A 16,071-nucleotide genomic window follows, 5' to 3' on the forward strand; every position below is an offset into this window, starting at 1 on the left:
GTGTTATCCCCATTTACAGATTGAGAAACTGGTGCTCAAATGATTTGTTCATAATTATAAAGTTATTATGAGTAGCTAAGATTCTGACTTGATTTGAGTCTTACAATCAGCTATAAAATACAGTTTATTGTATATTTGTATAAAATGCAAAAAGGTGATATTCAGATATAAATTAGTCTAGAAAGGTAGACTGTAGCCAGATAGTGCAGATACTTGAATACCAGTCTAAAGAAATTATATTTTATTTCACAAGAAACTGGAAGTCATTGAAGATTCTGTGAACTCTCAGTGTTAACAAGTGCTTAGCACAGAACCTGGTAAATAGTGGGTAATAGATAAACGATTGCTTACTAAAAATTGACCATAAATAGTCAGTTTTGCTTTGTAGAAGGAGGGTGACATATTGTACTTGACTTCTCTCAGAAAAAAAGAAGCAAATGACACACAAACAAAATTTGGCATCAGAAAATATCTTTTTTTCTTGATTTTTTTTTCTTGCCGTTAGGTATAGGGGTTCCCCTCTACACCATACTACAGACATGAGAGACACTGTCACAGGACCACTCAGTATAGTGTGCCCACATCAGAGAAGGGACTGAGCTGTATGAGCAAAACACCAACGGAGAGAATCCCCCCGAAATGTCCATTTGGACTCTCAGTGCCCGACCCGTGGTAGAGCATCCCAAGCTCATCTTGGTCTGATCAGCCACAGTGGGACACACTGAAACTGGACTCTAGCATAGTGATGTAATTTTGATCGTCTTTGAGAATGAAGGACAACAACCAGCCATTACAGATCGTGTCAGATCTATCAGTCATGTACAGAGATGTCATTGAGAATTAAGACACTGAAATATGACAAGTTCCCCAGTCATCCAAGATTCACATGTGTCCCATACACTTACTATGTGTCCTATACTGTGCTTACTAAAGCAGGAAAGCTGTATTGATGCATTTCAAAAAGATTTTAAGAAACAAAAACCAGATCAAAATGGGTTTTCAAGTTAACTTTCAATGAACCAAAATATTCAACTAGCCCAAGGACCCCAGTCCCAAACATTCCGGCACATAGAGATGGTACTATAATCTTCTAGTAAATTCAAGTATTTTTGTTTGTTTAATCGCCATGATCACCTAGGCATAAGCAAGGGGGACCCATGAATAGGGACTGGCCTTAGTATACAGGCGACACTTCAGAGAGGTGATTTGAAACAAGAACATTGAATTTGTTTTAATTTTGGCAGACAGATCTCTTTGATTTTGCATGAATATAAATTGTCCTATACAATTGAGCTCTTCTCAGTCTGACTTGAATGATTAAATTATTACTATCATTGAGTATACACAAAGTTATCGGGCAGTCCTTCAAATTCAAGGACACCTATGGCAGCCCACCTTTGTTTCCCCCAAACCCCAATCTTTTCTTCTGAAGGATCAACATGCCAGTCCCTTTAACAAAGCCTTGAATAGAGAAACCAGAGCCCTTCAAATTCTGGTTGCCCTCTTCCTTATCGACGATCTTCCTAAAATATGACTCCCTGAATGAAACACTGTACTCTAGAGATGAATAAAAGTCAGAAAATCAAAAGTTACAGTTCTCATAAGTTTTGATACAGAATTAACCTAAGTAATATATAAAATTAACCATTAACAAGCAAGAAATATTTCTTCACAAGTACATTAAACGTCTATGCTTCAATGTAGTTTGGTGGAGAAATTTAAAATTTCTTAATTTAAAAAACACCTACCTCAGTGGGGTATTCTAAGGATTCAATGGAATTATGCATGTAAAGTCCTTTGCAATCTTTGAAGCACAATATAAATGTTAGCTCTTATTATTATTCCTGTGTTCAAGGATCATCATTAAAGAAAACACGGAGTTTAAGTCACAAGAAGTTAAAACAAAACTCCACAAAAAAACCAGAAGACTTTTCATGGCAAATCAAAAGATCAGAGATTAGGAGTTAGAGAAATTTACACAGCGACATTTCTATTGTGGAAATATGGTGATATTTACAAGTAGACCAGGGGTGAGGAATCTGTAGCCTCAAGGCCACATGTGGCCCTCTAGGTCCTCAAGTGCCACCTTTTGACTGAATTCAAACTTCACAGAATAAATCCCCTTAATAAAAGGATTTGTTCTGGAAAACTTGGACTCAGTCAAAAGGCCACACCCAAGGACCTAGAAGGTCACATGTGGTTTCAAGGCCACAGATTCCCCACCCCTGAAGTGAACAGTCACAATGACATAAACATTATGCTACCCATTTTCTCTCCCTCCTACCCCCTCCGTATTTATAGGATATATACCATGGAATTGAAGGTTAGACATCTGTGCCAAGGGAATGCCTGAAGAGACTGCTAGGCCTTAAAATTCTTGTGACATGGTCTACTTTTAAATCAATTTTGAAAAACACCAGAATTCTAAACCTAAGGATCAAAGGCAAGGGTACAAAATGTGAATCCCTTTATTTCACACTTGGGATCACTGGCATTCTCAAGTTATGTAGGGTTGTAATGTTAAGGGAATTTGAAGATCTTCCCTCCCTCTTACTAGGCCCAATGTGACCTGCTTTGAGCTTTGTCCCAGTCCACAGCTTGAGTCACATGAAGCCCATAGTGGGAATAGTCTGCTGAATGGGTGGAGCAGGAAGAGTGAAGCTGAGAGAGTGAGACAGAGTTGAAGGAAAGAGCAGGCAGAGCACAGCAGCTAGCACAAGTGAGAGAGTAAGGGAACTTGTTTGTGGGGAAGCCTGACAGAGGGAAGGCTTGGGGATAGCCGTTTTCCCTCTACTGGTAATGTATACAAACTTCCTTATTACAATGGTGGAATTGGTTTTCTGGTATCTGAATAAATATTTTGGTTTTACTTTGAGGAAAAGAGTTTATATTTTGCAAATTTACCCTGGAAATATGCATGTATAGTCATAGCAGTCACTGTGGATATCACATTGGTGCTACGAGGATTTGAACCATGAAATTTCAAATCAATGCTTTAAAAAAATGTAGCAACTTCTAGAGTAGAATTGAACCCATACAATTCATACTGACACATTAGACTTCACAACATATAAAAAAAAAAAAAAAGGAAGTTTGGCCTCCTCATGAACTTGCCCTCCATTAGACATACAGCAAAATTTCAGGCATAAAAATAAGGAACACTGATTAGTGTGCCCCAAACATGACTATTATAGCCAAATTGTCATTATCTATACTAGAACTTAAAGATAGACACTAGAAGATTCTCAATAGTACACACCAGTATTCTGACTTACCCTCCCATCAGCTTCCTACTGATTTCAAAGTTTAGACCATTCAGTTACCAGGTCTTAAACAAAGTTAAACATTAGGAGCTAGATTTTATGGAATATTTTGGAGAAAGGAAGAGAAAGGGCCAGGACAATGAACAAGGAAGAATCTGTGCACAGAATTCTAAGATGTAGACTAGATAGCTATGAACTTATATTATTAGTATAGTCTGTAATGGATTGAATGCTGGGTTTAGGACAGAAAAGGAATATACATTTCCATGTATCATAAGCACTTTATGAATATCTCATTTGATCCTCACAAAAACCCTTTGAGGTAGGTCCTTTATTATCTTCATTTTACAGTTGAGGAAACTGAGGCAAACAGGTTAAGTGACTTGACCAGAGTCACATAGCAAGTAAGTATCTGAGATCATATTTGAACTCAGGTCTAGCTTAGTGCTCTATTTTCTGAGAGACAGACAGACACACAAATACAAGTGTTCAAATCATGCCTCAGATACCGGACTTTATGAGTCTGAATAACTCAGGTAGTTAGCCTTTAGCCTTAGTTTTTCCATCTGTAGGTTGGGGAAGGGAAAAGGAGTAAACATTTATATAGAGCCTACTAGTGCCAGGAATTGGGCTATATTATGTTTTAGGACAGGGGTGGGGGGAAAGGAGCACTCTAGGCACTCAAGTGGGGCCCTTTGATGGAATCCAAACTTCCGGATAATCCAAACAGGAGTTCTGTGAAGTTTAGATTCAATCGCAGAGCCACATTTGAGGCCCTAGGGGGCCACAGGTGGCTTCGAGGCTGAAGGTCATTAGGCCAGAATATTTTCAAGCTCTACATGTTTGTGCAGAAATAGACATTCATTTTGAATGAGTTCCTTGTCATTTCCTTCTCAGCCCAAGAAATAAATGACGTCTGTGTAGAATTATGGGGTAAACTTGAGGGAAAGGGCCGCACCCATAATTGGTGGTCCTGCAATGCTGCTGGCAATGGGAAGGATAGATGCAACGAGCAATTAAAGGTGCTTTAGGATATTATTTAATAAATGATCACCAAGAGCAAGCAAGGGTCCCATAAACTAGAGAGTGAGTGTATGTGCACGTATGTGTGTTTGTGTGTGTGTGTATTAATAGAAGGCTTAATGAACCATCTACCATAAAACTTGTCTCTCTGTATATCATAAGAAACACTGCCCCCATGAAATTAAAAGTGATACACCAGGTTTTATGCCTGGCTGCTCATGAATAGGCAGCTTGCCTGGGACTACTAGATGTTTACACAGAAAAACAGTAAATGGTGCAAAAATCGCTTGGATAAGAGACCGGGGAACTTTGGTCTATTGCTGCTTTCACCACTAACTTAATCTTCCCAAGTCTCTTTCTCCATATATAATGTCAGAGTAATATTGACTGCTTGGCTCCAAGCAGATTTATGGGCATTAAAAGGACACAAGTTCTTCGTTGGGACATCACTACAGTATATAAAAGCTAAGTAATAATAGATTACAGCAGCACTCTTGGAATGAAAGAAACTGTATCCTTTTTTCCTCCATGGGGTATCATTCATCACACATATCACCCAGCTCTCTCCTTCGCACCGAAATAATCCAACAGAGGAAACTGTTTTCTTGTAGAATATATTTGCCTTATATGCAATGATCATTCAACAGACAACGACTGTTCTTCCATAGCCTTCTCTAAGCTACTTCTAGGACACAACGTCTGGGGTCTGTGAACTTATTTTATATTTTGATCACTGCCTTTCTTTCAGCGTAGGTCTACCTATCTCTCCCAGGCTGGAAGTAGTGTCCACTCACCAGAGATCCCACAGCTGATCAGTATGGAAACTTAGACTTACTCTGTTTCTAACATGGGACAGAACACCCTTCTTTAGGTAGGGTAAGGTAGGATTCTCCACACTCTCCACTGGTTCATGATATTGGTACCAACTCAGAATTCATGAGCTCAATCGATCCAGAAACTTCAGCCTCCTCAGTAACACAGATTATATAGTCACGCTCCCAAATAACTATTTCAATATAATTGTTGTCATTCAGTGGTTTCATTCATGCCCGTGTCCAACTCGTCTTGATCCAATTTGGAGTATTCTTGGCAGAGATACTGGAGTTGTCTACCATTTCTTTCTTCAGCTCATTTGGGCAAACGGGGTTAAGTGGCTTGCCCAGGGTCACACAGCTAGTAAGTGTCTGAGGCCAGATCTGAACTCAGGAAGATGAGTCTTCTGGACTCCAGGCAGGCTGCTCTATCCAGTATGCCACCTCAATGCCCAGAAGACACTTAATAAGTATTTAATGACTGATGGACATTGGAAGGGTGGGAGAAAGGAAACCGGGAAGGCTCTGCTCTTTAAAGTTCCCCTCTTTAGTCAAACCTTCTATCTTAATCCATCTCTCTTCTCCTAATTTGAGGCAGTACACAGATGTTAAAGGTTCCACAAACTGACAGAACTAATCTTAGCACAATTCCCTCTCAGAATGATTTCAAGCTAAGTGATTTCCCTGGAACTTACAGCAGAAACAAGTATTTCGTGGAAGCTTAGCTTTGTCAGTCTGTCAACCCACACCTCAACACCACTCCCCCCTCTTCCAACCTGTCCACCCATTAATATTCCCCAATAAGGAAAACACTAGTCTTCAGAAAAGTCACAATGAAAAGTGGCATTCATGCTCACAGTTATGGATCTTTAAACTTCAAACTGCTTCTAAAGATAACCAAAATTAAAACTAAACATCCCCCTTTTCTTTCAAAATATAATATTAAGATTGATCAAAAAAAGATACTGTCTTATAAAGTACAAGCATTTTTCAGGATCCAAGATCATCTTTACTTTTAAAATATATAAAGTTTTCATTTTAAATCAGTAAAAGGAGGAAAATCTCAAAAAAATCAAATTAATGAGCAATTCTTTATATTTCCTAAGCAAATGTTATTTGCTCTAAATCCTTCCCAGAGAACTCCAGTCCTCCCTGCAACAGTGATTCATCCACTCCCATCCCACATCTATAGGAGAAAGGAATAAGTGCTAGGTCTTCATTCATTTTCTCTCCTTAGCTTCTTGGTTAAATAAGGAAACTAGATCTGTGATTCTGAAGATGCTGATCTGCTCCAAAACCTACCTAATTATCATTTTCAAGCTGTGACACTGGGCATATCTATAAAAAGGTAACATATCCCAGCAAATAGCCCCAAAATACATTTTAACAAAATATTTGTTAAGTAATTCTTTTCTCATATTCAAAAATATGAATTTTTGACATGAAGGTAAAGTAGTTAGGAAAAGCATTATAATTGGCATTTGGGAATTTCACCAAAAAAAAAAAATCTATTTTAGTCTAAGCAGAGCTCAGAAGATTCCCAAAGTTTTTACCCAATGAGTTTAATTGCAATTTTTGAAGGCATCCAAATAGACCTGAATTTCAACAGTTTTTTCCCCCATTCCCTTTTAGATACAATCAGTTCCAAGCCTTGAATAGCTCCAAAGAATCTTTAAACAAATCAGACCATCAAAACACTGTTAAGTGAGTGAGGAATGGAAAGGCAAAGATTTAAAGCCATATCCAAACTGTTCTTGCCATCAGTCAGGAAACAGAACACAGAGTAAGGTATAAATAATCCATTTTATCTTGAGGTGATATCCTTTTAACTGCCATCAAAGCCCTTTTCTGCCATCTGGACAGTTCCTGGTTAATGCACAAGAGCATCAAAAAGGCTAGGTGTCTCCTAGTACTACACCTCTGTTTCCATTGTAGCTGGCAAAACTACTTAAAGCAATTTTTTTTCATCCTTCTCCAAGTGTGTACTGTTTAACTTCTTGCTTTGAGACCTACAGAGTTTAGGCATCATAATTTACCAATGTCTGAAGCTTGATGTTCATCCAAGCCACAAAATTTAAAGTTATTATCAAAGGTGGTATAATCGTTTTTCTCCAGTCAAAAAGCAGATGTCAAAAATGTTTTTCTGAGCCAGAATAGTTACTGTAGGGCCTTCCCAACATGACCACCTTTACTGCCAGGAGGAATGCTTCCTTCTCACAAACCTCAAATCCATAAGATTAAGGGACAAGTAGTAAGAGTCAGACAGTTTATTTAAATAAAAAATTTAAACTACACCAGCTGTGGTTTATGTGTTTAATCTGAAGTACAGGCAAACTTGAAGCTGTGCCATATAAAACTAAAATGTTATTTTGAAAGCTAAGAATGATTGGAGTTCCTTCAAATTCCATTGACAATAACAAGATAAAATATTAAATTATTGAATGACTGCTGACTTTCTTAAATATAGTCTGTTGAAAAGTCTTTCCAGTACAGAATAGTAATGATAAATTTTCTAGCAATTTGCTGAGTAATGAGAATTTTCAAAAGTTGGCCTTCAAAGTTAGGCTTTGGTATTTTTATTAGGAAATCTAGGGGAAAAATCTTAACAACTGCAAAATTTAAATTAGAAAAAAAACTTGCTTTTCTTTTTAGAAAATACTAATTTTTTTTAACTACAATACTCCTACCTGTGCCTAAGCAGATGAAAACATTTCCAGATTTGTTCTAATTAGACCACTAAATAGTAGCAAACAATCAACTGGCTGCACCAAGAAGTTTCATCTCAAAACTTTGTCAAGCATTAAGAAATGCCATTGTAAAAGCTGGAGAATAAAGACTAAAATTTGTTCTTTCCCTTAAGAATAATGCATATTTATATTTTTTTAGCTTAGGACCCAATTTCCCAGAACGAAAGATTTATCTTTGCCTAAGTAGCTGTTGGGGGTCCCTGATACAATATTGCAAACTATTATGTAATTAACATGTATCAATTTACGTCAAATTCTATCAGATTTCACAAAAACTACAAATGTTAATCTTTCCATTTCTTTTTTTTCATCAATCATCTTACACAACATATCCATGCAAAATAAGTTATCTTTAGTTTCTACTTTGAAAGATTACAACACCAACACAACACAATTTGTCCAAGGCTAGGCAATAAATCAGCCACAGAAAAGAAATCAAAAGTGAGAGGTTCCTGACTCCCAGTCCTGTGATCTAACCACCAGACCATGACCCTGACCACAACTAGCCTAGTACAAAGTTAATACAAGGCAACTCAAATGTTCCCCTCTAAAATAAATAGTAATAATCTCCCACTACAGAACTATTCTGTTATCCTACAGATGACCTTGATTCCTGTGAGCTATACCAGCAAAACACAGGGTCTGTCTGATCCTACCAAGCTAAGAAATTTTTAAGTAGAGCCCCCAAAATAGATGACTGTTATCCAAGTGTTAGGCATTGGATGAGCTACCTGTGTAGCGTGGTTCATCACCAGGAAATAGACAGACCACCAGCAACAATAACAACAACCACAACAACAAAAAATTGGCCGCATCAATTCAATAAAGCATTTACTAAAACCCAGATCTTCAGCCAAAGGAGGAACTACATTACTGAAAATGCAGAACTTTTGTAAAGTATATAATTCTTAATAAGTAGAACACATGATACGATGGGGAAAGATAACTAGATTGAGAGTCAAAAGACTTGGGTTATATGTTGTTTATGTAATTTTGAGCCTCAGTTTCCTCATGTGTAAAACTAGGGGGTTAGATTTGATCAGGGGTTCTTAAAGTGGGGTTGGAGGACAAATTGTCATGATCCAAAGTCCATGAATTTGAATGGGAAAAAAACTGCATCTAAATTTACACTAATCTTTCTGAGAAGGGGTCCATAAACTTCACCAAACTGCTAAAGGGGCCCATGACACACACAAAAAGGTTAAGAATTCAATGGACTACATGATCCTGCCCTAAAGTTATAGAATTCTAACAATAAATTTAGGACTTAGGGGACATCAACCTGTATGCAACCTTCAACCAATGTGTATTCTTTTATATTCCAGTGCTAGTCAAGGCAAACTCCAGAGTTAACATTTCCCAGAACTCTTTTCCCTAGCTCTATGCAGCCTACAGAGAACTGATCCCATCCCAAGCCTGAGTTCATCTGCTCTGAAATACAGAATGCAATACATTAAAACACAAAAAGGAGACATTAAATATCATCTAGTCCAAAATCCTCATTTTATAGAGAAGGAAAACCAAGGCCCAGAGAGTAACTTTATGAAAAGCTAGAGATACCAGGTCAACTTCAGGACTTGGGTCCACACTGGGACAACTCTAGAAATCTAGTTCATCCTGAGACCACCTGAACAATCTCAGGAGGAACAACTCAAGGTCAGGGAATAACAGGTTATCTTCTCTCTACTAGAATAATCTTGCATGTTCTGGTTTATGTTCTCTCTCACTCTAGAATTTAAGTTTCTTAGAGACTAAGTTTTTTAAAGTTTTCTCTCTGCATCCCCAGTTCAAAGCTTAGTGCATGGCACAAAATAAAAAGTTAATATTCATCTGATAGTAAGAACCTCTTTTCCTTGGAAAAGTACCCATGGCCAAAGTCAAACTTCTTTCTTGGGGTGGGAAAACTAGGGTGTTGTGTTTCCCTGGCTATGGACTTCAGGAAATCTTTGATTTTTATTTCAGGCACAGTTATCCATTTGACCAAAGAGATCAAAGATGGAAAAATTAGTTAATTTAGCCTGAAAAATTAATTTCGTGCAGAGACATTCTATGGTCACAGTTTATATTTATTACTTTAAGTGAAGCATTTAGTAAGCACCTACTATGTGCCAGACACGGTGTTAAGGCTGGGAATTAAAAAAAAAAAAAACATCAAAAGATTATTCCAGCCCAGGAGAAGTTCAGAATCTAATGGGCTAATCTAACCAAGCCAAGTTTACCATAAGAGATGGCCTACATAAACAAGTTTTAAGCTACCCTGGTCTCAAGGTTAACAGCTGCATTCCAAAGGCAAAAGAAGATGCCACGGGAGGCCCAGGAGGACAGGGAAGCTGGAGAACCAAAGGACCATCCAATTAATCTTCTGTGAAGATCAGGAATCATAAATTTTGTAGTAATATCTTTTCAGAAAGTCAAGGGCTGCATTTTAAGCTAAACGGATCAAAAAGAACATTTTCCAGAAAGGGCAAGTCTTTAAAACCCCTCCGCACGACCACAGCACATGGTGGTATGGACGCCTGGGAATTCACCTCTCCCCACTACACCCGAGGAGCTACACCCAGCTCCCCAACCAGAACCACCTGCCCGGCAATTCCGCCCACCAGGACAGAGGGAAAGGAAAAAAAGGGGGAAGAAGTTTCCGGAGCAAGAAACTCCCACGACTTAGGCGAGAGCGACTGGGTCAAGGCAGTTCCCAGGAAGGCCAGCTGTGCTCCCTAGGCTCCAAGAAACGTTCCATCATTCCCTGGCCTCCCCCATCTCCTTCCTCACCTCCTCCACACACACCATCACCACAACACACCACATACTCTCCAGGCAACAGGAAAGCAAGGATCTCGATCTGGGGGGAGGGGTATATATGCACGTAGATTATATGCATGTGTGTATGTCTACACATAAAGATGTTAAACAACGTCTTTAAATGGCAAGCTGCACATAAGCTCATCTCCTAAACACACACGTAAAAACCGACCAAACTGACACATAGTTAGAGGAAAGTCCGTGACCACCAACCACTCCCCCCCAAAACCGTCAGCACCACTGGCCCTGGACACAGCGGGATGCTAGAGAGCGTTGGGCTGCAGAAAGACCGCTCCAGTGGGACAAGGAGCGGAGGACCCTCCGCATTAAATGGTGCAAATCCTCCCCCAACCCCCACCCCTCCATGCCAGGGGCAAGGTTGGACCTGGGCCAGGCGCTGTCAGGGCGCAGGGTCCAAGAGCTGGCAGAGGAAAGAGGAAGGAGAGGGAAGGAAGAGGACCTCACCTCTTCGTCCTGCTCCTCCTGCGACGCGCCGCCGCGCTCAGCCCCGGGCAGCCCGGCTCCCAGGCTCGCGGGCTGCCCCGCTGTACCGCGATCCGCCTGCGGCTCCAGCTGCGGCCGCCGTCGGGCTGCGCCCGGCCCTGCTGCGCCCGGGGCTGGCTGGACAGCAGGCGGTGGCGGCGGCTGCTGGCCGCCGGAGGAGGCCGTCCGGGCACTAGGCTCCCCTTCCTCCGACAGAGTTTCGGAGCCCGAAGACGACCCAGACGAGGAGGGGCCGGGGGACGCGGCCGCCAGAGCCGGGATCGGGCGGGGCAGAGGCCCCGGCGGCTCCCAAAGTTTCTCGCCCATTTGCCTCGCTGTCCCCGAAGTGCAGCCCGGGCACTGGCCGAAGGGGACGGACCCCCCGTGCGGGAGACCCAAGTCACGAGCCCGCGGCTGCAGCGGGCATGCCGCGCTGCCTAGCCTCCGGCTGCTTCTCACTCTCCAGCCCCTGGCCAGGCGGGGAGAGGTGCGCACGGCGGTCCGGGGGGAGCACCGCGGGCTGCTACCTGACCAGCTCGGAGGCGGGAGACGCCTCCGCCAAGTTTGCTGCTCCGAAGTGGGCGGCGGTGGCGGTGGCGCTGCTGCTGCTGCTGCTGCTACTGCTACTGCTGCTGCCGCTGATGCCGCTGCGGGCGCCGGGGCTGGGGAGGGGGGGGCGGCGGGGGCGGACTCGTGTGCGCAGGGACATGCTAGGCAGGCGCCGGCAGCGACCCGCTCCACCGTTCTCTCCGGCGCTCGCTCGCCCTGCGCGATCCCTGCTCCCGGCTCTGCCGCCCGGGCTGGAGCGGGAGCGGCCTCCGCTCCTCTGCCTAAACCTGCCTCCGGACCCGAGCAGGGGCTGGCGGGGGAGACGGGCAGCCGCCCGAGCCAATGGAAGGGCCGGCGGTGGGAGGAGGCTTCTGCGCCCCGAGCCGCGGGCGGGCTGGCGGGCGTCAGGTAAACGCGGGGAGAGGAGGGCCCCCCGGGGGAGGCCCCGGACTGGGCTCGGCCGGGGTGCGGGGGCTCCCCAGGTTGGGAGTCCGGGAAAGCCCGGAGACCGCAGGCGGGCGGGCCAGAGTCAGGGCACTGGACGGGAGCTTCCAAACTTGGGGAACGTTGTGAAAGAAGTTGCTGGCCCTCCCCGGAGGAGGCAGAAGGTGCCTACCAGCTCCTGCGGAAGGTCTGGAGCTTCCCATCGCAGCGAGGAGACTCTGTGCGCGAGGCCCAGGCGAGACACCTTCGAAGAAAGGCCAGGCACCCAGCTTTAGATGCCGAGGCAGAGAGAAAGAAGCCAGTTTTTATTGAAAATTGGAACTCCTCACGTCGAGGAGTTTCCATCTCTGTTTTTGCGGGCAACCTGGAGGGCAGCCCTTTGGAAGCAGTTTACCGCCGGTCAGGGCTGGACTTGGAGCAGGTTTTCTGGAGAAGAGAGAACGCTGTCCAGCATCCCTTGCCAGCCCTGCCGGGTCTCAGATCCCCCAGCATCGACTAGGTAGACAACTGGGTGCCTTGGTTCGCCTTTTGCTAGCCCTGAACGGGCGCGCAGAGCAGCTTTTTGGAACTTCCATTTAGTTCCTTTTCATAATCTTTTTGTCGTAGCTCTAAAGAAATAATAATTTTTAAAAAAAAGTCCATTCCCACTTTGATGCCCATGGTTGCTTCTCCAGTACTTATCCAGTAGGAAGAAGCACTGAGTATCGGTGCCTAACTGTCTGTGGGATAGGAATGATTAAGCCCAGCTGGTTCTCTATCAGCTCTATCAAGCAACTTCTTAATTGATAACAGCCGTAAAGTACAGATATCAACAATTCATTTGAACAGCATTCTGTAACTTTTAAAGTGCTTCTTCACATCGACCTTGTAAAGTGTATTTTCCGGGTATGATTATCCCCATTTTAAAGACGAAGAAATTAAGATTTTAAAGGGGTGTGACTTACTACCCAATTTACTACTTATATATTTTGTATTTATTTGGGCATATGCTATTTCCCCTGTAACATGTAAACTCATTTAGGGAAGGAGTTTGGGGGGGGGGGGGGGGAAAGAAGAAGGGAGTTTCCAGATCCTAGAATAGTACCACTAACTTTGTAGCTGCTTAATAAATGTTTGTGGATTGCTTATTTAAGGGTCAAGCTCAGATCTTCCAAGTTCCCTCTGCTTCCCACTACTCCTTTTGTCGACTTAGCCACTGAGCTTTGGGGATGTAATTTGGTACATTAAGAGAGGTCAGTCCATAATATACATAGGTGTTTGAGTTAAGGACTTCCTGGCCTAGAAATTAGAGAAATATTTTAAATGTATTACCAGATTACAAATCCTTACTTACTAATTACTAATCCTTATTTAATCTTTTATCTTTTAGGCCTACCTGAGTACACAGCTCAGAATAAGCCATAAACCCTTGAATATTCTGTTATAATCCTTTTAGCCCTTTCAAGAACCAAGTAGGTCCATTGAATCATGTTTATTATAATTTTTCTTTGAAACAAAAATTTTCATCTTATTTTAATTTCTTTTGCCATATAGAAAAAATGTACCCTGTGTCAGTTGGTGTACTTTGGTCCTCCAAGCCTTCTGGTGTTCAAAAGCAGCTGAAAATCTCCTTGCTCTTGTCATCATAAGGTCACTAAAGGGCCTCCAGGGCAATCAGACATCCTAGTGGATGGAGTACCAGCCTTGGAGTCAAGAGGATCTGAGTTCAAATGAGACCTCAGACACTTGCTAGCTATGTGACCTTGGCCAAGTCATTCAACCCTGTTTGCCTCTGTTCCTCATCTGTAAAATAAACTGGAGAAGGAAAGGGTAAACCCCTCCAGTATCTTTGCCAAGAAAACTCCAAATGGGTTCATGGAAAGAAAGTTTGATATGACTGAAATAGCTTAGTAACTAAGAGTTTCCAATGTTAGAAGTAGTTCTTGGGTTGGAAGTTCATTTAGCTATCTAATGAAGAAAGTTGTTTTCAGTTAAGCTGTTTTGTTTTGGACTTTGAGAATTTGGAAAATTTCCTAATTTTATGCATTATATTGAGCAGTGAGATTTGACAATATGATATCCTCACCAAGAAAAAAAATAGATAGATTTTCATTGCCAAAGAGAAAAACAGAGGGTCTGAGAATGGTAGGTATTGTCTAGTCTAGATCATGAAAAACATTCAGAGAATAAAAGGAAGATTCTAGTTATTTAACTTTCTGAGGAGTGTGGCTGTCCTGGAAGCAGAGCTTTCCAATCCAGACCCTCCCAGTCCCACATGTGTGGGAGGAGCACTAGTTTTTATCTGAGCCCATCTGTGGCTAATTCTTCACAGCTGATGTGAAAAAGGGACCTAAAAGAAGTAATCTGGATGAAATGGAATGATGGTTTTAGCTTTGAGGACTATCTACGTGACCTTGGGCAAGTCTCTTAATCCTATTTGCTCAGTTTCCTCATCTGTGAAATGAGCTGAAGGAAATGGCAAACCACTCCAGTATCTTTTTCAAGAAAACCCCAGATGGAGTCATGAAGAGTGGGACATGACAGAAACAGCTCAACAACAGCTAAGGGTTAGGAAGGAGACCTGGGGTGGAGTTACCTAGATTATCACCAGATCACACAGTGCTCCAAGAAAGGACCTCCAGCCCTACCCCACAAAGAATTCTGGTCTTGAAGAACTTCAAAGAGAATTCACAGCCTCCCAGTGGAGCCCATTTTCCTTTGGGATAGTTCTAATTTTTAAGATGTTTTTCCTGACATCAAGCCTAAATGAGTCTTTTTTGCAACCTTGACCACTTTTTCTTGCTTTTGCTTCTGGAGATCAAGTTTAAAGCTTTTTTCCATGCCCTTAGATATCTGAACACAGCTATCTTATTGTCCTCTGAGACTGCTCTGCTGAAACACATTAGTTCTTTCAACCTGTCCTCAAGTGGCATGAACTGGAGTCCTTTCATCCTACTTGTCCATTGGTGGATGTTTCTTGTCAATGTCAATCAATAAACATCTTATTCAGCACCTGTTAAGTGCTAGGGATGCTAGGACAAAAATGAAATGCTACTAGTCCTCATGGAATTTATAATATTTGGGGTAAACAAATATACATGCAAGTAAATATAAAGTGGAAGCAGGGAAAATAACAACCCAAGTAATCAAAAGGGTGGTGCGGTCCTCAATAGTTTTTGTTACTTGTTTTTCAAAGAAGGCCAATGGCAATTAGGAGTAAAGTCTTGACTAATGCATGAATTGGATTTAAGTGAGGCAGAACACATTCATCAGCTTCAGTTTTTCTTCCTGAGTCATAATGAAGAAGTTTGGAGGAGGGATGGGTTTGGGGAGAAAGATAGTGAATTGTTTTGGTTGAGTTTGAGAGATGGATGTCATCTAGTTTAAAATGTCCTCTCTAAACTGTGGCACCTAGAATGGATTACAGGACTCCAGATATGGCCTTTCTCTAATACCAACTTGTTCCTGAAAATGGTGATGCCTTTCTTGATGAAGGTTCATGATCATGTTAGCTTCTCTGACTGCTATATCCCACTGCTGACTCATCTTGAGCTTGTGGTCTACTAAAACCCCCAGATCTCTTTTGGGACATTTACTCTTTAACTATACTTTCCCTATCATGTTCTTACAAGCCAAGTATAAGATTGAACAATTATCTCAGTGAATTTCAGCTCATTAGATTCAGTCCAATGCTATATAGCCTGCTGAGATCTTTTCAGATCTTGATTCCAGGGTATCAGCTATGTGTCCCAGTTTGTGCCATCTGCCAATTTGATGAGTATGTCATCATACACCTTTATACAAGTCATTAATTTTTTTAAAAAGCTGTTAAAGAGGACTTCCATACTTCCAAGCTCCAACATTTCCTTTTCTGATCATAATTTGCTATCCTTCTGGGCAACTAGGTTGTGCAGTGGATAGAGCAAAGGATCTGGAGTCAAGAAGACTTGCCCAGAGTCATACAGATCAGTA

At 42.0% G+C, this 16,071-nt stretch overlaps 1 protein-coding gene across 4 annotated transcripts in view; it reads right to left on the minus strand.

Annotated features, from left to right (window-relative positions):
* Positions 1 to 12,285, minus strand: part of MAST4 (microtubule associated serine/threonine kinase family member 4) — an 816,735-nt gene extending 804,450 nt beyond the window's left edge. For all 4 annotated transcript variants that reach the window (XM_072606465.1, XM_072606462.1, XM_072606463.1 and 1 more), the window contains exon 1: positions 11,110 to 12,285. In XM_072606465.1, the coding sequence (XP_072462566.1) occupies positions 11,110 to 11,454 (345 nt within the window). In that variant the 5' untranslated portion in view covers positions 11,455 to 12,285. The remainder of the gene's footprint in view (positions 1 to 11,109) is intronic.
* Positions 12,286 to 16,071: the final 3,786 nt, after the last annotated feature.

Source organism: Notamacropus eugenii, chromosome 4, assembly GCF_028372415.1.
Source record: "Notamacropus eugenii isolate mMacEug1 chromosome 4, mMacEug1.pri_v2, whole genome shotgun sequence".
Taxonomy (NCBI): Eukaryota; Metazoa; Chordata; class Mammalia; order Diprotodontia; family Macropodidae; genus Notamacropus; species Notamacropus eugenii.